At 42.2% G+C, this 27,915-nt stretch overlaps 1 protein-coding gene, 1 long non-coding RNA gene and 1 other non-coding gene across 4 annotated transcripts in view; 1 reads left to right on the top strand and 2 right to left on the bottom strand.

Annotated features, from left to right (window-relative positions):
- Positions 1-3,889: 3,889 nt before the first annotated feature.
- Positions 3,890-5,345, bottom strand: LOC144614888 (uncharacterized). Its single transcript, XR_013553166.2, has 2 exons — positions 5,256-5,345; positions 3,890-4,514 (listed from the first exon to the last, which is right to left on the bottom strand). It is a non-coding gene; the product is annotated as an uncharacterized LOC144614888 (long non-coding RNA).
- Positions 4,756-27,915, top strand: part of ZNRF2 (zinc and ring finger 2) — a 107,858-nt gene continuing 84,698 nt past the window's right edge. For both annotated transcript variants that reach the window (XR_013553165.2, XM_060632819.3), the window contains exon 1: positions 4,756-6,192. Coding sequence is in view for 1 of the 2 variants with exons in the window: in XM_060632819.3 (XP_060488802.1) it covers positions 5,721-6,192 (472 nt within the window). In the remaining variant the exon portion in view is untranslated. The remainder of the gene's footprint in view (positions 6,193-27,915) is intronic.
- Positions 11,228-11,335, bottom strand: LOC132679931 (U6 spliceosomal RNA). Its single transcript, XR_009610417.3, has one exon. It is a non-coding gene; the product is annotated as a U6 spliceosomal RNA (small nuclear RNA).

Consider the following 27,915-nt stretch of genomic DNA (forward strand, 5'->3'; position numbering starts at 1 on the left):
CAAGCCCAAAACTAGCTTATCTGCTCCAGTGTGGGTTTCTGGCCACCAATGTTGTCAATGTGTGGTGCTTTAACAATTCAAAGTAATTTTGAACCTCAAAAGCCATGGGTCAAAGTATCACCATTTAAACCATGTGAGGAGGAAGAAAAACAGAACATATTTTTTCATATGATTCTGAAAAGCTTCAGAGATTAGGAATTTTAAAGAGCTGGGACTCTGTTCTCTTTAAGAGTCACCGAGACATGAAAAGAACAATTATGATGGTGTACAGGAAAGCATCATTTAGACCAGTGCTTCTCCAAATGCAGTCTGAAGTGGTGTGGCACCAGCTTCCCTGGGCTGCTTGTTAGAATGCCAATGTTCAAGGCCCAACCCTGAACTAGGGAGTGGGAATCATGGAGGGTGGGGCCTGGCAATCGGCTTTAACAAGATCTCTAGATGATTCTTTTTGGTGCACTAAAGCTTGCAAAGCACTGATTCAGACCATCCTTAGTCAAACTGCAGATTACAACCCATTAATGGGTTGTAAAATCAATTCAGTAGGCAGTGACCGGCATTTTACAAAAGTGAAATGGAATACAACAGAAAATGGAGTGCATCCCAAGTTGCATGGGTATGAGCTCATAAAATTTGTTTCAGTTCTAGATCTGTATGTATACCCATGTGTACCGATTTAGATGAAGCAGCACTTTTAATTTTTGAAGAACTGGTAGGATATAATAAGAAGCTACAAATTTTATATGAAGCCAGAACTGTTTGGTTGACGATAAAACACAGTGACAGCTTAATGTGGATTCCTGTTTGGAGAGAGATTGAGGAAGGAAGGAAAAGGGCCAAGGAAAAAACATAGCAAGCCAAGGTTTTCTAACTCCAGAATCCTCATGGGGAAAGAATCAAAAAGGCCTATCCAGAGAGGAAATCTACCACAGAGGAGATGTCAAGGAGGGTAAATAGAAGATAAGGTCATGTATGACCTTCAAGACACAGTCATTGGGGCGCCTGGGTGGTTCGGTCAGTTAAGCGTCCGACTCAGGTCATGAACTCTCGGTCCGTGGGTTCCAGCCCCGGGTCAGGCTCTGTGCTGACAGCTCAGAGCCTGGAGCCTGCTTCAGATTCTGTCTCCCTCTCTTTCTCTGCCCCTCCCCTGCTTGCGCTGTCTCTCTTAAAAATAAATAAACATTAAAACATTTTTTAAAAATAACAATCATTTAAGTAGGAATATTCATTCACTCATTTATTCATTCACGGATCATTTGTTTTCCATCAAAGGTGCCAGGCACTGTGTTTGGTGCTGGGGGTATAGAATACATGTGAGGCCTATCGTGGACTGCATTATTTAGTGACAGGCAAGCAAGATCAATAGCATGATCAGTGCTGTGAAGGAAGTATTAACACAGCATTTAGTGGGAATACAGAAGTCAACCTGCGATGGCGAGGTTGGGAGTGGGGCCACAGGGGACATCCATATGGAGAGGGCATTTAATCAAAATGGTGATCACATCGTAACATGGTATTCTACTGTGAAACTAATCAATGATTATTTAGAGCAGTGTTTTCTCAAACATTAGTGTGCGTCAGAATCACTTAGAGGACTTGTTCAAGCACTTTTCCATTCAGTAGGTCTGGGGTGGGGGTCTGAAAATCTGCCTTTCTGACAAGTTTCCAGGCAATGCAGATACTGTTAATCTGGAGACTGTTTTTTGTGGATCACTGATCTACATGGCTAATTAAAGAGTTGTGTTAGACAGCATTTCTAGAAACACAATTTAGAGTAGATAGAATTTAGGGGCACGTGGGTGGCTCAGTCGGTTGAGTGTCCGACTTCGGCTCAGGTCATGATCTCGAGGTTTGTGAGTTGGAGCCCCACGTCGGGCTCTGTGCTGACAGCTCAGAGCCTGGAGCCTGCTTTGGATTCTGTGTCTCCCTATCTCTCTGCCCCTCCCATGCTCATGCTCTGTCTCTCTCTCTGTCTCTCAATAATAAATAAACATTAAAAACAATTAAAAAAAATACAAAAGATAGAATTTAGCTGATCCACATGCACACAAAAAATTAGTTTTTCTTCACTATATTTTCATGGCTTAATAACAGTAACTGTCACTAGAAAATTTTCATTTAAATTAACTTTATTGTAAAATGTTTTACTAAGATTTAATACTTAGATATTTGACAGGCAGGCAACTAACTGTTCTTGTTTGTGACAAAGACATACTTGCTCTGTACTTGCCAAAACTGTTTCCTTTTCTTTCTGGGCACACACATAAAACCGCATTTCCTGACCCCTTTGCAGTTAGGTTAGACCATGTGACTGACTGATTTCTGCCAGCTTGGGTGGTGGGTAGGAGGGATGCAAACCCTTCCAGGCTTGGCCAAAACTTCTTTCAATATCAGTCCTTTTCCCTTGGCCAGCCAGGTACACAGGTTTTAGAGAAGGGCTCTGTTAGGGGTCTGAGGGCCTGCGTAGCCATTAGATAAGAGTGTGGGTCCCTGAGTCACCACTTGAAGAGAAACCCAAGATTGCCACTCAGGTGGGAAACCGTTTGAAGAGAGATGAGAGGGCAGACCAAGTGAGCTCACAAATGTGCTTTCCTTCCTTGCATCATGGCCCTCAAGGTTAGGGGTTTGATTCCACTGAGTAGCTTAGCCTGTCCTGACTAACATGCTTTGCCTGGTGCTGAGTAACACAAAACACATGTTTATGAGCTAAATAATTAATTTCAATTTGTGTTCTCTTCTATCCAACATTCAGCCTGTAAATGGCCTCCTGGCCACTCATTTGTTTAACTAACACTTACCTAGAGGCTACTGTGAGCAATGGTGAGCAAGAAAACTACACGCTTTCCATGCTCTCATGGAATTTAGTCTTGTGAGAAAGGGACACAAATCAAACAATTGCTCAAACATGTGTAACATTCCAGCTGTTATGCGTGCTATGAATGTTGGAAACCTGGTACTATAAGGGGATTTTTTTTTTTTTTTCCTAGTTAGGAATAAATATTGAGTGCTTTCAGGTGTAATTATCATCTGAGTGAAAATGATTTAAAAATGTCTGGATGTGATGATGCAAAATATAAATCTGGATACAACTAAGAGTCATACAGTTTTATTGTTAAGTCGTTTCATTTAATAGTTTTAACTACTGAATGGCATTTGCTCCATATTATAGTTACATAAACTTTTTTTAAAAGTTTATTTATTTATTTTGAAAAAGAGAGTGTGAGTGAGGGAGAGGCAGAGAGAGAATCCCAACAGCCTCTGGCTATTAGCGCAGAGCGTGAGTGTGGGCTTGATCTCACCGATCACATGAGATCCTGACCTGAGCCAAGATCAACACTGAGTCACCCAGGCACCACTACCTAAACTTTTAAAATGCATATATAATGATGAATGTGATATCCTTTAGCTTATCAGTTGTTATCTCCTCAGAGACTTGCAAAACTCTTTTACTTTTTTTAAATCATAGTGTCTGTTACTTTTCTATATTCCTGCTGAACCAGAGTTTTACACTGAAGGCCTCATTCAGTAAAAGTTAAATCAGATCAAATCACTAAATACCTTCTTGAACTAGAACTTATTCTGGTGATCACTTTAGCGTTTCAAAATTTTCTCTGCTTACCAAGTAAACAATGGTTTCAGTAAGCTCATACATAAGATGACAGAATTTTAGATTTGCATTGAATAGTTTTGTTTTCCCATTCTCAGATACACTGATATATATGCATATGTACATACACACACTGATACATATACATTGATAAATACACATATACGTTCTCATATATACATACATACACACACAATACACCTATATCTGTACATATATTCTTCACTTGTTTAAAAACTTGATTCTCATACTTAAATGATGAAAATACACCAATGACATTACAAATATGGAAAAAAAGATTTACTTTTACAGTTTGTACAAAAATACCGGTTGCTATTTTCACAGAGAGGACACTTCAGCCATTTTCAAAACGAATTTCCAGACCATGCTCTGTCACCAAGATACTACATCACAGTAATGAACCGAAGAGAATTTTGCTAAATGCCATTTTAGAGACATAGTGGGATTTTTTTTAAGTTTATTTATCTATTTAAGTCATCTCTACATCCAACCTGGGGGCTTAAACTCACACCCCCCACGGTCTGCTGACCGAGCCAGTCAGGGGCCCCTAGAGAAATTATTGGATTTTAAGGCTGCGGGTGCCCTAGGGATTTAATCCCAGGTCAGGAAACGAATGTCCAAAAAGGTAAAATTTGCTTACTGCATGTAAGTTATTTCTGCTCCCAGACCCAGACCCCTGGTCTCCTAAATCGGGTGTAGCTTTCTCTGCACCACAGTTTTTGCTTTACTACTGAAGGTCAGGCTCGATTATCTTGCCTTCTTCCAACTGCGCTTCCTCCAACATCAGTTTTACGGGATAGGTCTAATTAAGATGGAGCTGGCTTCTGCCTTCTTGGTTATTTCTTTTGTTTTCGCTGTTCATAGTCTTATCATCGATATTGCTGAACTTCTGTTTTATTAAAAAGAGATGCTCTGAATAATACCAAAGAGGAGCTTAACACCCACCCAAACTGAAGGTTCCGGACCCAAGACCCAGCCATTCCCAGGCTCAGCTGGGAAAACGTGAAGTTCCTACAGCCGGTGTAACGCAGGGTCCTGGAGCCACGTGCAAGAGGAGGGGCCGCTTTCTGGTTGGCGCCCCGAGGGGCTTCATCCCTCCAATCCGCTTAGGCCCCGCGGTGAAGGAGGGGGTGCGCCCTGGGGGAGGGGGCGGAGCCAACGACCTGTCCATCACCGAGTCCACGGGTGGCAGCACCTACCACACCGCTGTACCTAGGCGAGGCGGGGCCGGGGCGGGAAGGCCGCGGCCGGGGGAGGCGGAGCCGGGCCGGCGGGAGCCAATCCGCCGGGCGGCGCGAGGGGGTGGGGTGGGGCTACCGCCCGCGACCCAAACACCCGGCCCGGTGCACTTTGGAGCCGCGCTGCTCCTCGGCCTTCCGGTGTGAAGGCCGGGGAACCTCCTCCCCTACTGGGCACCCCCACCTTCGTGGCCCAGACCCCCCCCGCCCCTCTTTCGCGGGGGGGAGTGCGGCGACGGTTGCCGGGAAGCGCGCGCCGCCCCTCCCTTCCCTCCTCGGTCCTCCCCTCACGCGCCACCCGTTTTTCCTCTTTCTCCGTTAATAACAGCTGGGTGGCTGGGGGAGGAGGGAAGGTGGCCCCGGCGGAGTCTGGGCGGGCGCCTCCCACTCACCCGCGAGCCGCCGTGTGAGCGGGAGGATGGCGGCGGTAGTTGCGGCCGCCCGGGAGGAGGCGGTACCGAGGCCCCGGGCGCAGAGCGCGGCGGCGGCGGCAGAGAGCGGCAGCGGCCCGTCCCGGAGCACCAGAACCGAAACCAGCGGCAGCCGCACAGCCACCTGAGCCGCCCCTCCCGCCGGAGCTAGAGAGCGGCGTCCGCCGCAGCCCGACCTCCTTCCTCTCCGCCTCTCCTCGTTTCCTGCGACCTCCCGCAGGCCACCGGTCTCGCCCGCCGCCCCCGAGCACAAGAGCGCGCCGGGCGCCTACCGCCCTTCGGGGCGCGGGGCGGCGGTCCTGGACGTGCGGGCTGCTTCTTGCGCGGGTCGCGGCGCCTCGGCCCTTCCCGCTCGTTCCTGCGCTCGCTCCCGCCCTCCCGGCGCTCCGGGCGCCGCGCGCGGGCCCGGCCCGGGGCTGGGCGGACATGGGCGCCAAGCAGAGCGGCCCGGCCGCTGCTAACGGCCGCACTCGCGCCTACTCGGGCTCGGATCTACCTTCCAGCAGCAGCGGAGGGGCCAATGGGACCGCGGGCGGTGGCGGCGGCGGCGGCGGTGGCGGCGGAGGGGTGCGGGCCGCGGGCCCGGGGAGGTTTCCGGCTCAGGTGTCCGGCGCGCACCAGCCCAGCGCCTCGGGCGGCGCCGCGGCGGCCTCGGCGGCCCCGCGCAGCCGCTCCCTCGGCGGGGCCGGGGGGAGCGTGGCGTCGGCGGCCCGCGCGGCGCAGTCCTCCTTCAACATCCCCAACAGCAGCAGCGGCCCGTACGGCTCGCAGGACTCGGTGCACAGCAGCCCCGAGGACGGCGGCGGCAGCAGGGGCCGGCCGGCGAGCGGGGGCCCCGGCGGACCGCGCCTGGTGATCGGCTCCTTACCAGCTCACCTCTCGCCGCACATGTTTGGAGGTACGGCTCCCTCCCCTCTCCGGCTCCCCGGTTCCCTGCCTCCCTCGGGCGGCACGTGGGCCGCGGCCGCGCTGGGTTTTTACCCTTCTTTTCTCCTTCAGCCTGAGCGCCGCGGCTTTGCCTCGCGGCCCACTCGCCCCTCTGGGGAGGAAAAGCGCCGCTTAACCCTGGCGGCGCCGCTCCCGCTGCGCCCTGGGCTTTGGGTTTTAGACACCGGGTGCACCCCCGCCTCAGAGTGGGTCCCCAGCAGAGGAGGCACACGTTTTCCCCTTGGGGTGAAGGGAGCAAAGATTGTTTTTGAAACAAACCGACCCTGAAGCCCTCGTGCTTGTGGCCTTTTTAGTATCAGGAAGTGAGCGGAAGACCCATTGCCAAACGTAGTGCTAACCAGGGACCCAAGTGGTGAGCGTTTTCTAAAGGCCAAGAGTCAAAGGGTCTCCAAGGAACGTGGGAGTATTTGAAAAAGGAGGCAGTTCTCTCCTTTGGGCTGGCTGTTAATATAAAACTGTAATTCTTAAGTCTGTGTCAGTAGCCACACCTACTGCGAGCAGTTGAATGGGTTGAATGTGTGATGAAAAAAATGCATTTTTTGACTCCAGTGAACTGCGACTTTAGATAATGGTTAGTGCGAGCTCCTCTTACTTTGGAGGAGGAGGGCATTTTAAACATTGAAACCAGTTTCTTAAAGAGAGGCTGAGTATCAGGACTCTGCCCAAAAGATGCAGTAAGAGCCGAGGTGCTTCGGAAAAGCAGTGTTGACAAGAGTTCAGGAAAAGTCACTTGTGAGAAATGGACATTTTTAATAGCGAAATGATGTGCTTTTGTGTAGAAACAGAGGAAGGGTGCACTTGATCTGAGGAAACGGAGTTTGGCCGCCTCGTGTGTTCAGTGGTGATTTACTTTACCTCAAAACGGTTAACACAGTAAATGAATCAAGAAACCCTTCCCAGTTCATGAAAAGAAATTGAAGTTTAATCTGATTAGAGATGCTGACTATAGAAGATAAACCTCCCCATATCATTGCATTATGTTCACAAGTGAGCGCAGCTAGAACAGTGAAAACACTATCCCCTCCATTTTTGTGGCCCTTTTATTCATGTTTCCAAATGTGAGAGATGTGAGTTGAAGTGGAATGTTCAGTAATGTTACTTATCTGCCCTGATGTTCTGTACTATCACTATTCATGGTAGCATAAATTGAAAACGAGAATGTCATGTTTAGTTTTTTCCATGTTTTTAATGCTGCTTTGCACATTCAATATAGAATAACTCTTTACCTACCTTTAATTGTTATAATTTTGATACGTAAGTAGAAATACTGACATTTCCTAAAATTGGGCCATTAAAAGCTTTTCCTTTTTTGAGAAAAAGAACTAGTGCCGTCCTTACTGTGGCTTGATCATAATTAACATAGTTGAAGGTTAGTTTGATCGTAATTAACACGGCTGTAGTCACTACATTGAGGGAATAACAAGAGTTTCTTGAGAATGGGAGATTAAAGCGCACCTGGGTGGCACAGGTGTTTAAGCATCTGCCTCTTGATTTCAGCTCAGGTCATGATCTCACACAGTTTGTGGGTTCCAGCCCCGTGTTGGGCCCTGCGCTGATGGTGTGGAGCCTGCTTGGGATTCTCTTTCTCCTTGTCTCTGTCTCTCTCTCAAAGTTAAATAGATAAACTTTAAAAATGAAAAAGTTAGGGCTGCCTGGGTGGCTCATTCGGTTGGGCATCTGACTTCGGCTCAGGTCATGATCTCATGGTTCGTGAGTTCAAGCCTGGCGTCGGGCTCTGGGCTGACCGCTCAGAGCCTGGAGCCTGTAGCCTGTTTCGGATTCTGTGTCTCCCTCTCTCTGCCCCTTCCCTGCTCATGCTCTGTCTCTTTCTGTCTCAAAAATAAACGTTAAAAAAAAAAAAGGTTAAAAAAATATCTTAAAGTGAAAAAGCAACTGCATTTAGCAGTTACGATCATCAAAAGATGTATTTAAAAGCTTGCTAAAGGAATACGAAAAAGCCTGTCAAATTAATATCTCATTTCTTGAATATACTGATTACCATCTCTTTTTTAAGAGCTGGTAATTTCCTTTAACAGAGAGTCAGTAGATCTGTATGGGTTTATTTTCTCAAAAAAGAAAACAACAACAACAAAAAAAAACCCTTCCATTTAGAGCAGGGGAAGATAGTTGACATTCATGCTATTGCTATTAATTCATAGTAAATTAGCAAATGAAAAGACCTGGTTCCTAAAAGTAGAAGTAAAGCAAATTTATCTTTTCTTGTTGAAGTTCCTAGTTTTGTTTTGTGCACCTAGTTTTGTTTTTTTGTTTGTTTGTTTTTAAATACCTTGGGGGTTAGGATGACTGGAGCCTAATAACACAGTGACACTGTGGAACTTGTTGTGGCAGTATTTCTTCCAGGTCTGTATACAGAATGGCATCCTAATGGCCTAAGTCCTCTGATGTATGCAGCTAATTCACTTTTTTCTACTATGCATTTAGAACGATTCTTGGGGCGCCTGGGTGGCGCAGTCGGTTAAGCGTCCGACTTCAGCCAGGTCACGATCTCGCGGTCCGTGAGTTCGAGCCCCGCGTCAGGCTCTGGGCTGATGGCTCGGAGCCTGGAGCCTGTTTCCGATTCTGTGTCTCCCTCTCTCTCTGCCCCTCCCCCGTTCATGCTCTGTCTCTCTCTGTCCCAAAAATAAATAAAAAACGTTGAAAAAAAATTAAAAAAAAAAAAAAAAAAAAAGAACGATTCTAGTTATGTATCATTCTTGGGAAATTGGAGAAAACGGTCAAATTATCTGTGCTTGGTAGTTCAGATGAGGAACCCCAGCTGAGAGAGCCTGGAAGGGGATCAGAGAAATTACTTCTATTGTATGGTAGGAACAAATCAGTATGCCACTACCTTGAATCCTAGTTAAGACAAGTGGATGGAGCACACTTATGCAGAAACACATCTTTGTAGTGGCATTTGATTTCATGAGATTTTTGCTTCTATTTCAGTGGATAGGTTCATCAGGGAGATTTAATAGAAGCAAGATTTTCCTCATCCTGAGATTTAGGAAACCAGATGAATCTTACCTTCTTTTTATGTTTTTTTCAGATGATGAACCTTATTTTAAAAATTAGACTTGATTATACTTCATTTTGACTTAATTTCTTTGTATTATGGTATTAATGTGTTTATTCAGTTACAGGTTGTACAGATGTTTGGGTGTATATAAAGTAAGGCCCTCTGAAAATTGAGAAAAGGAATATTTCTGAATTAGTGTGAAGTTTTGCTGTAATTTTGTAAAACTTATTTTAATTGATATTTACATTATTTCCTAATAAGAAAATACAGTGCTAATAAGATTCAAAATTGTTACTCTCTTTTAGGATGTCATGTGATTTATGGAAAAGGAAAATCTAAACGGTACCACTTTTTTTTTTTTAATATTAGTCTAACAGGTTGAATTGTTACTAGTTTCGTCATAATGAATAACCAAATTGCATGAAGTTTTCTCTGTTGGTTTTATGTTTTGAATGTGCATTTTAGCTGTGTATACTTTCTTATTTCTCTCTGGAGAAAACCTGAAGAGAGGTGCTTAATCCAGATACTTTAGTTTACAGAAATTCCCTAGAACTGAAGGATGTTTCTTTTGTTTTATGACTGCTGAGTTTAATACTGTTAAAATGAACAAAAGCCTTCTCTTGGCTATTATGTTTGTTTTAAAACAGGCCTTCACTGATATATAGGCCAATAATTTAAAAGCCTTGGTGGCATTTTAGGATTTTTTCGGCTTTTTGTCTACATTTTCCTTATTATCAAGTTGCTGGTGTTCATGAAATCTATTATGGGGGCGCCTGGGTGGTTCAGTGGGTTAAGCATCTGGCTCTTGATCTCTGCTCAAGTCATGATCTCAAGGTTCATGGGATCCAGCCCGGTGTCAGGCTGTGTGCTGACAGTGCGTAGCCTGTTTGGGATTCTCTCTCTGCCTCTCCCTCCTTTTCCCTCTCCCCCCTCCGGTCAAAATAAATAAACTTATTTTTTATTTGATTATCAAATATTCAATTGATTGTGAGTGGTAGAATATCAATTCTACCACTCAATTATTGTGAGTGGTAGAATAGTAGTCTTTAATGATCCAGCAAGGATGGGGAAGGAAAATTGGAGTATACAAATATACCAGTGAATGGAGCTTATTTCTGGAGAAATCATGTGGGTTCTGTTAGAACCTATCCATGCACCTAGAAGTGACCATGTAAAATGAATTAATCTGGACAATTAACTGGTGGTACTCAATTGCTTTTGGCCTTCTAATTGGCTTGAGTTGTGTCCTTGAGTGTTTCAGTAGTCTGTAATTCAGGCACCTCCTGTTCCTGAGGAAACTTGCTTCCTTATGTTGGAGTGTATGTTATCTCTTAACACGAATATGTTAAATAAAACCTGTATTTCCAGGCAGATTTATTTCTCTTAATCTTCAAGATAGGTGAAGGTTTTTAAGGTAGTGGATTATCTTCATTAGTTGTTACTGAATTGTTCTCATTCTTACCAGTTATCTAGTGCCAAAAATGTTTGAATTGGGATATTGTGATTAATCTTCCTATTGCTGAATTTTATTCAATTGAAAATCTTTGTGCAGTGTGGCAGAATAGAAATATGTGCTTTTTCCTAAGCAAAATTACACTTAAAACTACCACCTCTGTCACTTCTCAAAAGAACAAGAACTCTGGTGGTTAATATATTTTTTCACATTTTTTTTTTTTTTAAGGATTTCTTTTTTAAAATGTTTGCGAGAGAGCATGAGTGGGGGAGGGGCAGAGAGAGGGAGAGAGAATCTCAAACAGGCTGGGCACTGTCCGTGCAGAGCCTGACTTGTAGGGCTCGATCTCATAAACCATGTGAGATCATGACCTGAGCCTAAGAAATCAAGAGTTGGAGGCTGAATCTACTAAGCCACCCAGGTGGCCCAGTGTCTCTCACTTGTAATCCCATGTGTCTTTAAACACCGTAGAAGATACCTTTCGTTGTATGCTTTGCTAAAGTGTGGACTCTGACCTAGAAGTTTCTGCATTGGGAATATTTTGAGTGTCATCCTTGTGCAGGGGCCATGCTAATCTTGTCTGTATCATTCCAGTTTTAGTATAGGGACTGCCGAAGGGAGCACGGGAATATTTTGACAGTTCTTTTTTTCCCTCCTCTCTTCTACCTCCAGCTTTATTTTATTACTTTTTCCCCTGGAAACTTCTCTTGACTGCAGGGTAGAAGATGGGCTGCAGGGAGGGGTGGTTTGTGTTGCACCGGGCATCATCTGATAGGAAAGCTGTCTGACCTAAGTACCTCCCATGTTTTGCTGGCTGCAAAGACAGTTGTTTCACTAAGGATGGTGCCTCCAGCAAGTCCCCAGCCCCCTCCAATTTGATTGCTTTGCCTGGTAACTAGTAAATGGGTTCTTATTTGTTTTTTGGTTACCAGTGTCATTAGATACCAGCTTTTTTTAATGTTTATTTTTGGGAGGGGGGAGGGGCAGAGAGCGAGGGGGATAGAGAATCCCACACAGGCTCTGTGCTGACAGCAGAGGCCGATGCAAGACTTGAACTCACGAACCATGAGTTTATGACCTGAGCTAAAGTTGTACGCTTAACTGAGCCACCCAGGCTCCCCTAGATACTAGCTTTTAAAGTATTGATTATTTATCCTGTGTTTATAAGGAGAATTGCCTTAATATTATACTTATTGCATATACTGGGTATATGTACAATTGGGTATATTAGTTGGTTAAAAAAAAGAAATACAGGCAAAGTTTTATGTAGCAAAGTATTTTAATTTAAAAATTAAGTGTTTTAATTATGCATGCACTTGACTGGTATTAACTGATGATTTAAATTTGTTCTGTACTTGTTTAAGTGTTTAGAAATTGGGGAAAACCTGTCTTTTGTGTAAACAACAAAGGGTTCAGAAATACCTTAGGTTCTCATTATATGTTTTCCATTCTCCTTATTAACAAATTACTATAATTTCTTTTTTTTTTTTTTTTTTTTTTACATTTTTTTATATTTTAGAGACAGAGTGCAAGCAGGGGAGGGGCAGAGAGAGAGGAAGACACAGAATCAGAAGCAGGCTCCAGGCTCAGGCTGTCAGTACAGAGCCAACGTGGGGCTCGAACCCATGAACCGCGAGATCATGACCTGAGTTGAAGTTGGACACTCAACCAACTGAGCCCCCAGGAACCCCCCCTTTTTTTTTAATTTTAGAGTGCCAGCAGGGGAGAGGGGGCAGAGGGAGGGAGATAAAACAGGCTCCACACTCAATGCAGAGCCTGACAAAGAAGGGCTTGATCCCTGGATCCTGGGATCATGACCTGAGCCAAAATCAAGGGTTGGGTGCTTAACTGGCTGAGCCAACCAGATGCCCCAAATTACTGTAAATTTTGCTGACCAAAACAATGCATATTTATTATCTCACGGTTTCTGTAGGTCAGGAATCTGGGTTCAATTTAGCGTGGTTCTTTTGTAAGACTGCAATAAAGGTGTGCTAGGACTGGGTTGTTTTTTCAAGACTCGACTGGGATAGCATCTACTTTCAAGCCCCCTCTGGTTGGTAAAATTGATTTCCTCATGGTTGCTAGGCTCATGGCAGCTTGCTTCTTCAAAGCCAGCAAAGGAGAAAGTCTAGCAAGATGAACTGGTGCTATACTCTTACGTAAATGCGTGCGTGTAATCACACACAGCCCGTTGCTTTACTGCTTCCACTGGTTAGAAGTCATAGGCCCTGCTCAGACTCAAGGGGAGGGAATGACAGGTGTAAATTTCAGAAGGCAGAGATCATATGTGACCATGGTAAAGTGTAACCACCTTTGGGTATAGACTTCGTTTGGCCAGTTAAAGATGCAACTGTTCTAACTTTATTTTTAAATTCATTTTTTATTTACTTTAGAAAAGTTGTAACAATGAATGTGGTAAATGTGGCTTTAGTAAACATAATTTTTTTCTTTTTTCTTTTTAAGGGCTGGCATTGTAGTTGTCAGGGGTACAAACCTGGCCTCTCTTGTGCTTGCTCAGGTCCCAGTTGAATTTGAGATTATTATATATTGTAACAAGTGCCATAATAAGACTATTACAAAATGCTTTGTAAGGTATGTTGTCTCAGGTAAGGAATACTTCACAGAGGAAGGTAACACCTGAACTGTATTTTGAAAGGTTTAGAAGTTGTGTGCAGGGGAGACGCTATAGACTAAAGAATCCACAAAAGCCTTGGATTTTGGTAGGGTACACTGAAAAGTTTGGATTGTAGTGTGTAAGGAGGACTGATGAGAGCATGAAACTGGAAAACTCGGTTTGGACCATTTGTTGAAGGATTTTATAGTGCTGTGCCTTTGTTTTACCTAACCAACCAAGTTTTAAAGTAGCAACACTCCTATCATAGTTGATATGGATGGCAGCCTTCCCAAGTACTGCAGTGTGCAGTCTGTGACACTTTATGACATTGCTAATCATGATTAAGTTGGTTGTTAGGAGGGGAGAGGTAGCAGGAAGATAAGCTAGGAGGACTCTTGCTTTAAATTTTTTTTATTTCAGAGAGCGCATGAACAGGCAAGGTGGGGTGGGGGGGGGAGAGAGAGAGAATCTTAAGCAGGCTCCTCACTCAGCTCGGAGCCCAACCCAGGACTCCATCTCACTACCTGGGATCATGACCTGAGCTGAAATCAAGAGTCGAAAGCTCAACTGAGCCACCCAGGTGCCCCAGGCTAGGACTCTTTTAGACTATAATTGGTGGAAGATGCCTAAATTGAAATTATGGCATTGGTGAAGGAGAGGAAAAGTTGGATTTGATTAGGATTTCTAAGGTAGAACCGATAGGATTGAGAGCCTGGATGCATAATGATGTCATTAACCAATATTAAAAAAGGAAAGAAGAAATTTTAGGAAATGATTAGTTCTTTTAGGCCTGCTTAAATTTTGCGTGGCTATAGGAGTTCCATTTAGAAGTATCCTTTAAGCATTTGGAACATCACTAATGTAGAACATTACAAAAACTTGAGAAATAATCAGCAGATTGTAAGTGAAGCCAAAAAATGGACAAAATTACTATGGGATGAATATAAATTGAGGAGCAAGCATGGAGGCCTGGGGAACAAGAATTTTAAGAGACAAGCAGAGTAGGAGAACAGCTGTTAGAATTGAACCCATGGAAAAGAAGTTGATTGAAATATTTTTTTATTATAAAAATATTCATTAGAAAAAATCAGAAAATACTGAAAAACACACAAAAGAAATAGCAAATCACTTGTAATCTTGCCACCAGAAATAACTAGAATAAAATGTCGATGTCTACTTTTTCATATACATGTTTTTGGAACATTCATTCTATACTTTTCATTTTAAACTTTTCTCATGTTCTAATGTAAGATTGTAAGGCTACACATTTCCCTCTGAGAGTTGCTTTAGGTGAATCCTGCAAATTGTGAAGTGGTTTTACCTTGGAGTTAAAAATATTGCTTAATTTCTCTTGTGATTTCTTCTTTGATATATGGGTTTGATATTCTTTGATAACACCCTGTTTCCACTTCATCAGTTTCTTCCATCACTTTGAATTTTTTATAACGTGGTTTTTAATGACTGCTCAGGGTTCCAAAATTCAATCCATAAACATTTAATGAGAACCTATTTTGCCATTCACTGTCCTAGGGATACAAAAGTGAAGAAATAAAACACATGTCCCTGCTTTCAGGTACCTTATTTTCTACTCTAGGGAGACAGTAAGCAAGTAAAAACACATAGTGTGTCAGAGGGTGTTGAATGCAATGGGGAAAAATGGAGTGGGAAGGTGGATAGAGATTGTGGGGTGGAGGCTTGCCCCTGTTTTAAATAATGTTTTGGAGATCACCTCGCTGACAAGGTTGACATTCAAACCAAGGGGAGGGAGCAAGCCATGAAGGATCTCTAGGGGAAAAGCATACCCAGGCAGAAGGAACAATTTCTAGAAAGGCCCTGAGAAACGAATGTACCTGATGTGTCCTGGGAACAGCTGTGAAACCAGTATATTTGGAGTGCAGAGGGTTGTAGGTGAGAGCAGAGAGGGGTTGGGTAGGACAGAATCCTAAAATGCCTTGTAACCACTGACCTGGTGTTTTGACTTTTGTTTTAGGGAGAGATGGGGAGGCATTTGAGAGTTTTTTGAGCAGAAGATTGACATAACTGGACTTGGGCTTAAAAAAAAATTTTTTTTATGTTTATTTTTGAGAGCGAGGACACACGCACACACAGGGGAGAGGCAAAGAGAGAGGGAGACAGAATCTGAAGCAGGCTCTGCGCTAACAGCAGCAAGAGTGACACAGGGCTTGAACTCAAACCATGAGATCATGACCTGAGCTGAAGTCAGATGCCTAAGCCTAACTGACTGGGTCCCCCAGTGCCCCCACCTCCTCATACTTGGGCTTTAAAGGATTACTCCGGCCACGATGTGAGAGTGGATGCTGGAGGGCAAGACTCAGGTAAGGAGTTAAAAAAAAATCAGGGCAGCAGATAACAGTGGCTTGGGCCAGGGTGGTAGCGCTGGAGGCGGTGTGGACTGGCCAGATTCTTGATGTCCTTCCTGTTCTTACCAACCAGATATGCGGAGGAGGGAGAGTGAGAGGGGAGCTGGGGTTTTATACAGTTTGTTTGCAGTGGGCGCTGTCACCGTGTACTATTGCTGTCAGAACCCTGACTCGCAAATGTTTTATGTTTCTCCAATCACTTCTTAAAAATTTATCAGAGATGTGGCATTGTTTGAACCAAAGGTATGCATTTGTTCAAGGCATTTGATGTTTATTGCTGAATTGCCCTTTGGAAAGGGCCGCTTCTTCGAGCAAGGTATAATTTCAGGACTATCTGATTTTTTTTTTTTTTCTCCCCATGAAAACTCCAGTGAGGTTTTTTAATACTTAAAGTGGATTTTGAGTAATAGCTGTCAGTCATTATTGTATTCAGTGCCTGTTTTTTAATAATAAATTTAGTGTATCAAAAAAGAATAAGTACATTCCATCATTTGAATTTAATGAATTCTGACATGTTGTATATCCTAATTTTTGTTTGAATTCTGATTAGTCTGTGATAATGTTTCAATTCTATTTGTATACATATGAGCTGAGAAAAATAAACCATATACTGTGCATAGTGAGTTATTACATGTAATTCATTTCAAAGAACCAGCTTTTGATTTGAATAAATTTTACCACTTTTATTATTGATTTTTAAATTTCATTAGTATTCTTTTATTTTCTTTCTCATTTTGTAAAGTTAATTTTGCCCTTTCTCCTAGCTTTTCTTAAATTTTATTTTTTGAAAAAATTTGTTTAATGTTTTATTATTTTTGAGAGACGGAATACTAGTGGGGGAGGGGCAGAGAGAGAGACACAGAATCTGAAATAGGCTCCAGGCTCCGAGCTGTCAGCACAGAGCCCTATGCGGTGCTCAAATTCACAAGCTGTGAGATTATGACCTGAGCTGAAGTCGGATGCTTAACCAACTTGAGCCACCCAGCCACCCCTAATTTTTTTTTTTAAGTAAGCTCTACACCCAGTGTAGAATTCACGACCTTGAGATCAAGGGTTGCGTGCTCTACCAGAGCCAGCCAAGTTTCTTAGTTCACTTTATTTTTCATTTGTTCTTTTTTTAATGATAAAAACATTAAGGCGATGATTACCCCCTTGGTCCATATAAGTAGTCACTTCCCATAGCTTTAGATACTTAGTATTTTCACTGTCATTAAATGAACTCCCTTGAGAAATAATTTTGTTCACTACATTTATTATTTTTTAAGTTTATTTATTTTGAGAAGGAGCATGCATGGGATAATGGCACAGAGAGGGGGAGAGAGAATCCCAAGCAGGTTCTGTGCTGTCAGCGCGGAGCCTGATGCAGATTCAATCTCATGAACGATGAGATCGTGACCTTAGCCAAAATCAAGAGTTGGTCGCTTAACTGACTGAGCCACCCAGGTGCCCTTTGTTCACTACATTTAGATTTTTTTTTCTTTTAGCGAGGAGTTGAAGTGTGGCTTTAACGTGTTTTGGTGGGAAATTTACTGTTGTTCTTACTGCCCTTTTGTTATTTCTAGTGTTCCCTAGAAGTGTTGCATTGTGGTCATAGAGTCTTAAGACTTTTTCAGTGGCAAATGATAGAAACACAATGCAAAATAGCATTAAGTGGGAAGACGATATTACATGTGTTGGAATGGTTCTGTGTTCATGCACTGCATATTTGGTAGGTCCTTTCAATCTGCTAACTCTGGTCTTTCATTTTGGGTAGTCTTTAAAAATTATTTCTGTGATTATTTCTTCCACCATTTTCTTTTCTCATTATTTCAGTGTTGGATATAGAGTGATCCTTTGCTTTATCTTTTTTATATCTTTTTGTTCTTTAGGGGGGATTTTTCCCCCCAGCTTTTATCTTCTAACCCTTCAGTTGATTTTTGTCGGTTTCTGTAATCTTTTAAAATTTCCGAGAGTTTTTTATTGTGAATTTTTTCATACATTTTGTTTGTGTTTTGTGGGTACAAGATCTTTTCCTCAGACTATTAATGACATGTGTTTGTGTGTATGCATATGCTTTTTTTACCCTCCCAATTACTCAGTTTCTTCCCAGTTGCTTTTTCTGTTTGACTTCAGTCTTTCATTAGGTTCTTTCTTCAAATGTTTGGTGATCGTTGGTTGGTTATTCACTCATTTTTAAAGCACTAAAAAGCTGATTGGAAGCTGTCTGAACACCTAGGGGTATCTGTCTGTGCCCTTTTTCTTAGGAATTAAGAAATTCCTAAGAATTAGTGTCTTTTTCTCTTGAATTGGTCATATTTTCCAGAGTGGCTTCTCTCTCTCTCTCTCTCTCTCTCTCTCTCTCTCTCTCTCTCTTTCTCTTTTTGGCCTGGAGGATGCACTTTTTTATACCTCTATTCTAGGAGCAGAGGAGAAGAAAGACGGGACTGATAACACTCAGTGTGGTACTTTTCACTTAATTTTCATATTCGTTATCAGTAGGGACCTCTGCCTGTCACTATTCCTGTTGTCCCCAAGTCCAGAAACTTTTCTCCCTCCAAATAACAAACCTCCAGTCTAATGCCAGGGTTGGGGTGGGATAGCTGCCTAGTTGCTGCAAGTCAGGGAGGACAACTGGAAAGAGACTTGGAGTAACTCTCTTTTTAGTCCTTTTCTCGCGCCTGCCACTTCATGTGCCTGCTGTAAATCTGGTTGCTTTTCTGCTTTCCTAGTTCTGTGATGAAAGTTGCCACTGCTTTTCTTTCTGTAGTCTAACGATAACCCTTTTATCCCCTCTATCTTTTGTAGGCTTATTTCCTTGAAAAAATACATTCTTAAAGATTTTAGTAGGATGTTTGAACTGAGCAGAGGCTGATAAATATGTTCAGGCAATTGTCTTTAACTGGAAGTCCTCTTTTTTTTTTTAATTGCCTAAGAAATATGAATCCATTTTTATGAAATTTTGACGGTTCAGATAAAATGAAAGTCACTTTCACTCCCCTGGTGACGCATTCACTCCCTGGATGTCACTATTATGATTGTTTTGTATGTGTACTTCCTAACTTTTTGGTAAATTGATTCACATACTTGGAGAAAAACGGTTTCATTTGTATGAAATTTTGCGATAGAGCTTATTGACAAGACCGGCGGGGGCGTACTATCTTCTAAAACCTGTTTTTTTCTCTTTAATGGGTTTAGGAACTTTTTATGTGGGAGGACATATGAGTGTAACTCTTCTGTAACTGCTGCATACTTACTATTCCATAATCTGCATATATACTGTAGTTTAACCCTTCTTCTGTCGGTAAGCATTTAGGACGTTTACACTTCACCAGTGTTGTAAAAAACACCTTTATGAATATGTGCACATGTATGGATCTTTCTCAGACATCAACCCGCTGGAATTAATGTCAGACTCCAGGTTTAAGGGCACTGTCCGAAGACTGCCCTCACTTCAGATTCAGCTACATTTTGGGGTTCCCAGGCCAGCTGTACTTCTGATCAACTGACTACAAATTTGGAGGACGTGGGGTGGCAGGGGAAGGTCCCATGACTGTTCAGGTTTGGGAATTCACTAGAATAACTCATGGTACTCAGGAAAATGCTATACATGGGACTATAGTTTTATTATAAAGGATATAAAGTAGGAGCAGCCAAATGAAGAGACACGGTGTGAGGTCTGGGAGGATCGTGAACACCGTGCTTTCCTGCTTTCTCCTTACCCTCCTACCACAACAGTGTGTTCACAAACTAGAAAGCTCCCCCAAACCAGGTGTCCCTTTTTATTTGGGTTTTATTACGTAGGTATGGTTGGTTACATATTGGCCATATGATTAGCTTAATCTCTGACCCTCTTTCCTCCCTAGAGGTTGCCTGGCTCATTGCCCCTCACGCCTTCACTCACAGGGTTGGTCTTTCTGGTGACTAGCCCCCATTCTGAATTGTCTCAGTAGCATGAAGTCACATGTCACCGAGGGGGCTTGTGAATAGTGAAGACATTCTTATCACTCGGGAAATTCCAAGAGTTTCAGAAGCTCTGTGCCAGGAACCTAGGAACAAAGACCAGACAGACACCTAGAAGTAGAATTTTCTGATTGAATGGTATACACACTCTAATTTTTAGTAAATATTGAAACTCCCTCTCAGAGGCATTAGTAATCTGCTTTGTACCATATATGACAATACTAAATTTTCCATAGCTTTTCTGGTATTAGATGCTATTTTTCCTTCATTTCACTTGATGAAAACTTTTGATGTGCATTTCCTGATTGCTAGTGAAAATGAGCATTTTTCCATATATTATTAGCCACGTATATTTCTTTTTTGAATTGCCTACTCATTGACTTTGTTCATTTTTCTGTTATGTTGTCATCTATTTTATTTATGTTGATTTGTAGTTCATTATATATTCTACAAATTAGTTTTGGGTTGTTTATATGTTTTAAATATTTCCTCTCAGGTTATTGACTTACAAGATTAAATTTTTATGAATTAGATTTATTGTGTCAATTCTAATGGCACAGGGTTATGAATTTAAATTATTAAAATGCTAAGCTCTCGTTTCCTATAAGTGAAGAAGAAAGGGCCTTTAGTAATGGCAAGATTTTGGGGAGTGATTTTTAGCTATCTTAGATATATTAGAGCTAGTTTCATAGGGATTTAAATTATATAGGCCCCCATTTGTGTCTGTCCCATTATTTGGGAACATTTAAATTCTTTAAAAGTAATGAAGAATGGAAAGAAGAGGGAGAATATGTATTGTGGCAGTATGATGAGAAGTTCAAAGGTAATAACTAATTTTTTAAAAATTGTGTGAATGGTATTTATCCAGATCATTCCTCTTCTGTTTTATTAAAGGTGATGTAAAATTGACCATAACTCTAAGTGACATAATTCTATAAATATTAAATTCTCTATTCTAATAATTTATTATATGTATAGTGTCCTTATAAATTGCTGTGTGATGTGTTCTTTATGGAATGAGAAGTATGTAGTAGAAGAGTTAGTTCTTTTAAAATTTTACCATTGAGGGGCGCCTGGGTGGTTCAGTGGGTTGGGCTTCTGACTTCCACTCAGGTCATGATGTCATGGTTCATGAGTTCAAGCCCTGCATTGGGCTTTGTGACGACAGTGTGGTACCTGCTTGGGATTCCCTCCCCCTCCCCCTCCCCCTCCCCCTCCCCCTCCCCCTCCCCCTCCCCCTCCCCCTCCCCCTCCCCCTCCCCCTCCCCCTCCCCCCCTCCCCCCTCTCTCCCTCCCCCTCCCTCCCCCTCCCCCTCCCCCCTCCCCCCTCCCCCTCCCCCCCTCCCCCCTCTCTCCCTCTCTCCCTCCCTCTCTCCCTCCCTCTCCCCCCCCCCCACTTGCACTTTCTCTCCCTGAGTGAATAAACTTTTAAAAAATGTTTTTTAATTTTACCGTTGAAGGGGCACCTGGCTGGCTTAGTCAGTAGAGCATGCAACTGTTTAAAAAAATTTTTTTAATGTTTATTTATTTATTTTAAATTTTTTTTTTTTTTAACGTTTATTTACTTTTGAGACAGAGAGAGACAGAGCATGAATGGGGGAGGGTCAGAGAGAGAGGGAGACACAGAATCGGAAGCAGGCTCCAGGCTCTAGGCTCTGAGCTGTCAGCAGAGAGCCCGACGCGGGGCTTGAACTCACTGACCGTGAGATCATGACCTGAGCCAAAGTCAGACGCTTAACCGACTGAGCCACCCAGGTGCCCCTAATGTTTATTTATTTTTGAGAGAGACAGAAACAGAGCATGAGCAGGGGAGGGGCAGAGAGGGAGATACAAAATCCAAAGCAGGCTCCAGGTTCTGAGCTGTCAGCATAGAACCCAACTAGGGACTTGAATTCTTGAACCAAGAGATCCTGACCTGAGCTGAAGTTGTATGCTCAACTGACTGAGCCACCCAGGAGCCCTGGGCATGCACCTTTTGATCTTAGGGTCATGAGTTGAAGCCCCACGTTGGGTGCAGAGCTAACTTCATTTATTTATTTACCATTGAAGAGATTTCTTAGAAATTTAAATGATTTTTTTGACTTAAAACTTTCAGGAACACATAGTTCAATAAATATCAACGAAGCCTTGTTTACAGAACTCTTAATTGTATATGTATATACAATATATTGAATATATCTTTATATCCCAGCATGAGGGTTACCTTGTTAATATTGATCTTATGTAATAATATTTACTAGCTCACATCTGTAGACATTTTATAGTTGATAAAAACATATTTACATATACTCTGTTTTTTGGGGGGTAGGAAGCTTCATTTCATTGGAGGGGCAGGAGGGAGAACCTGGACATAGGCAGCACGTGGGGTGGGGGTCAGGGATACCCTCTATATTTTCAAGTAATTATATAGGCATCTTTGTAAGATGCAGAGAACATAGTTTCCCTGTTTCATAAATGAGAAAACTGAGGCTCTGAGATGTAAAGAAATTTGGCTTTTAAGTTGTATAAATCATAATGACTCTGAATCAGGTCATTGCTTTTTTTTCATTCCATCCTATGGATTAGTTTCCTATGGATGTTGTAACACATTACCACCAGTCTAATGACTTAAAACCACACAAATTTATTACAGCTGTGGAGGTTAGAGGTACAAAATGGGTCTCACTGGCTTGAAACCAAGGTGTTTGTAGGCTGCTTCCGGAGGTTCTGAGGGAGTACCTGTTTCCTTGTCTCTTTCTAGCATCCAGAGACCACCTGCATTTCTTGGCTTAGGACCCCTTCCTCTGTCTTCAAAGGGAACAGTATTGGGCCAGGTTTTCGCACGCTGACCTCTCTCTGGTTTTGACTCTTCTGCCTCATTTCCATATTTTAAGGACCCTTGTAATTGAGTTGGGCCTACCCAGATAATCTAGGATTATCTCTCTATTTTAAGATCAGTGATTAGCAACCTTAATTCCACTTTGCCATGTAACCTAACATGATTCTAGAGATTAGGCTATATACATGAAGCAATGACAATGAGTGGACGGGTAGAATTACAAAAAACCAGTAACAAAAAAATGCAGTGATCATCAGATCTAGTCTCTTGAATGATTGAAAGCAGAGTTGTCACTTCTTTGACAGACCTCTTTGTGGAAAGGAAGTAACTACTTTTTTTTCCTGAAGAACGTAAGGTTAATTTGCATACGTTGGAATGCACAGATTCTAAATGTGCGGTTTGAAGAGTTTTGACAAATACATTAATATGCCATCAAAGTAGAGAACATTTTCTTCACCCTGAAAGGTTCTCTTATGCTCCTTCCCAGTCATTCTCACCCTGCTTCCAAGAGGCTGATTAATATTACCTATTTCTACGTTCATTGATTAGTTTTGCCTGTTCTTGAACTACATATAAATGGAGTCCTACAGCAAGTCCTCTTTGACGTTGAGGGTTTGGGGCAATTGTAAAGTAAGTTAGAAATGGGAGACCTTGGAAAGATGCATGCAGTTCTTTCCTAAGTGCTCCCATTATCCTGCTCTGTCCCTTCATGCTACTCCATCCCTACTTGCTGTACAACTCTGTAATGTGTGCACACCGAAACTAAGAATATGCTAAGTATTTGATGGATATGTAGTAGAAAGCATGATTGTGTAAATATCTTAAAATTCAAGATAAACTTAACTTGAAAAAACTAATGCTTAAATTTATCCCTACTTGGTATATTCTTTCAGTTATCTGATTGGCAAAGTTTTTGGATGCCATTAAATGTTTTAGATGGTATTCACTATAGCAAAGCGGGATATAGTGGTTGATTTATTTGCAAATTGTCAATTCTCAGGAGAAGGACAAAGTTCAGGGAACTTTATTTTTAGGGTCAGTATTTTTCAAGTAGGGAAGTGGTTGAACAAAAATTTGAGAGTTGGAACTTCACTATGTTTTTGGTTTAGTATAAAACTTTTTTAAAAATTCAGGGGGCGCCTTGGGTGGTTTAGTCAGCTGAGCATCTGACTTTGGTTCAGGTCATGATCTCAGGGTTTGTGAGTTTGAGCCCTGCCTCAGGCCATGCAGAGCCTGCTTGGGATTCTTTTTCTCTCCCTCTCTCTCTGCTCCTCCCCCACCTGCTCTCTCCTCTCTCTGTCAAAATAAATAAGTAAACTTTAAAAAATTCAATAGACAACGGCCAGGCATAATTTTCTTTACGCCTGTAACTTGTTTTTGTTTTCATTCGAGTCCAATAAGTATAAATGAGTCAGAGATCATATTAAGTTTTGTGTACAACTCATCTGTACTCCAAAATAACAGCTTGGCCAAAGAGAAATTCCAGCCTTTATGCAAGAGGAATCAGCAAAGGGAGTTCTTGTGGCTATTGTGATGGCGAGGTGGACTGTCCCCACTCTCAGATGTGGAACCTGTACTCCCCAAAGAGGAGACTGGGGAAGAGAAGGATGTGCTCATCTGTTCTAGCCTTCAGGGTGGAGAAAGGGGACAGGGGTGGAGAGCATCAGCCGGGGGATTCCTTTAGTAATTACGAGGAGGAGTGTTTTTATTTATATATTAAAAAAATAAAATTTGACCTAACATTGTGTAAATTTAAGGTGTACAGTGGTGTGAAATGATGATCAAGATAAAGTTAACATTTCATCACCTCACATAATTACCAATTTTTTGGTGGAGAGAACATTTCGGATGTACTGTCTTAGCAAATTTCAACTCTAATGTAGGACTACTAGCAACAGCCACTGTGCTGTACTTACTCATCTTGCAACTGGAAGTTTGCACCCTTTGACCAACATCTCATTTTCTCCACCACCCAGCCCTGGCAGCTACCATTCTGTTTCTACGAGTTTGGCTCGTTAAGTCATTTATTATTTATTAAAGTATAACTAACATAGTGTTAGATTTCACGCGTACAACATAATGACCCAGCAGTTCTGTACATTATTTGGTGCTCGTCACGATAAGTACAGTCACCATCTGTCACCATACAACACCATCACAATATTGACTGTATTTTCTGTGCTGTACTTTTCATCTCTGTGACTTTATTTTATTTTTATTTATTTTTAAGTAAACTCTGCCCCCGACATGGGGCTCAAACTTAGGACACTGAGATCAAGAGTCACACGCTATACTGACTGAGCTAGCCATGCATCCCACCAAGACTTTATTTTATTTTATTTTATTATTTTTTTAACATTTATTTATTTTTGAGACAGAGAGAGACAGAGCATGAACGGGGGAGGGGCAGAGAGAGAGGGAGACACAGAATCGGAAGCAGGCGCCAGGCTCTGAGCCATCAGCCCAGAGCCCGACGCGGGGCTCGAACTCACGGACCGCGAGATCGTGACCTGAGCTGAAGTCGGACGCTCAACCGACTGAGCCACCCAGGCGCCCCAAGACTTTGTTTTATAATTGGGAGTTGGTACCTCTTAATCTCCTTTATCCATTTCACCCATCCCCTCATCCTCCTCCTGTCAGCCACCAGTTCTCTGTATTTAAGAGTCTGGTTTTTTGGTTGTTTCTTTGTCCATTTATTTTTTTTTTGGTTTTTGGTTTTTTTTAGATTCCACATAAAAATGAAATCATATGGTAATTTGCCTTTTTCTGTCTGGCTTATTTCACTTAGCATTATACCCTCTACGTCCATCTATGTTGCAGGTAGCGAGATCTCATTCTTTTTTATGGCTGAGTAATATTCCTCTGTGTGTGTGTGTGTGTGTGTGTGTGTGTGTGTGTGTGTGCGCGCGCGCGCGCGCGCGCGCATGCATGTACCGCCTTGGGGAAGAGTGCTTTAAAAAGCTAGTAAACAGGCTTGACCAAAATTCCTAAAAGTCGGGGGTATGGTTAGCTGCATTCACTCTTGATATGTTATTTTTGGAAGGGTCACAGGTTATGGTGAGAACAAATTCTACCTAGAAGTCAATAAAACTAGCTTTATGACCTTCATTTTTCATTTTCTTGGATTTCACTTTCTAAGGTAAACTAAAGAATAATAAGGCTTTTAAATAAAAAGCCGTGTCCATTTTTTAAAATTTGAATATACTAGTGCAGGCGATTTTCATTATTACAGGTTCCACAAAGACCATTAAATGTACAGTATAAAAACAGATGATTAGGTCAGCAGCCCAGAGACACTGCCCTTTTGCAGGCTAGTGCACTAAAGGGAATCCTGATGGTACTTGTAGAAAGTTACCTGCTGTTGCTTGTTCAGAGAAGGAGGTGGTTTCACTTTTTTCAGAGGTGGTGGCGAATTTGTGCTCTCAGCATCATTTCCTTGGTGTTCTGAAAGCAGTTTTCCCCTGGGAGTCCAGCACTATAAAGGAATTTGAGAAATTTGACAAGCTTATTACTCCACAAAAAGTTGGTCTGTTGGGTACCAAACTGTCTACCATCCCGTTGACATTATCCTTTTGCTTTGTATGCACATATTGAACATCTTAAGTCATTTTTAAAAAGTAGTGTCATATGTAGCAGGGACTAGAGAAAAATACTCCTTATGCTATATAGGAAAACGTGATAGTGGACTTCAGAAGCAAAGGTAGCACAGGGCTTAGATATTTTGTGTTTTAGCTGACTTTAAAATTGAGAGTAGAGGAAACTTGTTCTCTTACCATCGTACATAATCTCTGATTTTTTCTTTGTTGCTTACTTAGTCATTAAATATTTTTAAAGTTTATTTTGAGAGAGAGAGCGAGAGAGATACAGAGCACGTGAGCAGGGGAGGGGCAGAGTGAGAGGAGTGCGAGAATCCCAAGCAGGCTCAGCACTATCAGCGCAGCGGATATGGGGCTCGAACTCCCAAACCACGAGGTCATGACCTGAGCCGAAACTAAGAGTCGTATGCTTAACTGGCTGAACCGTCCAGGCACCCCTCAATCATTAAATATTTAATACCTGCTGCAGTAGGCTACATAGGTTTTCTGGTACTGAGAATGCAAAGGAGAGAGACACTTTTGTTCCCTAAAAGCACGTAGTCTAGTGGAGACATAGCTTGGAAACAAATGATTATAAAAATGGTATTCGTTTGTTTTGGTAATTTTGTTACTAAATGAGTGTATATGTGTAATGAAGAAAAAAGGCCTAGAGGTGTTATCCGTAAATTAAAAGTTGGTTATCTCTGGCAAGTAGGAACACTGCTTCCTATTATGTATTGCTTTGTGTCAACAGTAATACACCTGTAATTTTTATAAACAGAAGAGAATTGGTAGTGGTGTCACCACCATGACTACTCTGTTCCTATTCCTGTACTCCCATTACTCATACTTCCAGAGTTCAGATTCACACTCAAGTCTGTCTGGCTTGGCTCTGGGTAGTGCACTCTGGTCCCAAGGAGCAATACCTACTTCAGATAGCATCCTTGACAGTTTAATCCTATTGAACACTTCTCCCATAAGATTCTCCTGGAAGGAAGAGCTCTGTATGTAGATAGGCAAGTTTGTAACCGATTCAAGGTCTGCAGTAAAGAAATACATGAATAACTCATTTTAATTCCTCATTTCCCAAATTTATTTCATAGTAACTTGACACTCCCCCCCCCCCCCCCCCCCCCCCCAGTAATCCTTTATTGATGTTCTGTGGTTTTCACACTTCAGTGGGCCTGAGATTCCCTCCTACCCCCAGAGTTTTGATTCAGTGAAGTTTGGGACGGGACACGAGAATTTGCACTTTTTTAACGAGTTTCCAGGTGTTGCTGATGCTCCTGGTCCAGGAACTATATCTTGTGTTCACTTTTGTATGTGATTTGCACTTCCATCTTGCCTTGATGTATAAACTCAGAACTCTGCTAGATTATGATGTTGTTTTCCTGCTGGAAGAAAAGTATCTTAAAAGCAAAAAATGTGTTTAGCATAGAAGGAGCTTCCAAAGGGGGCTTCATTAACTAAATTACCCCAGGGGCATTATTTCCCTCTGTCGTCAGTATTTTTCTGCTGCCCTGTGAGCTTCAACTTAGTCATTTGTAGATGGAAATGATTAAACCTGCTCTAGAAGGTTGTAATAAAGATTAAATGATATAATATTTGCAAAAGTGCCTAGTATAAGGCATGGCGCATTACAATTGCTTACCACCTTGCTAATTGAAGTTCATATTCTGGACCAATGGTATTAACCTTCACTTGGGAGCCTATTAGAAACAATTTCAGGCCCCACCTCAGACTTATGGAAACAGAATCTGCATTATGAAAATGCCTAGGTGATTTGTATGCACATTACTGCCTGAGAAACACTGATGGTAGCACGCACCTTGGGAAGAGCTTTCCTGGTACATTATGTGACTTATTCTCTACTTTAT

This window comes from Panthera onca, chromosome A2, assembly GCF_046562875.1.
Source record: "Panthera onca isolate mPanOnc1 chromosome A2, mPanOnc1 haplotype 2, whole genome shotgun sequence".
Lineage (NCBI taxonomy): Eukaryota > Metazoa > Chordata > Mammalia > Carnivora > Felidae > Panthera > Panthera onca.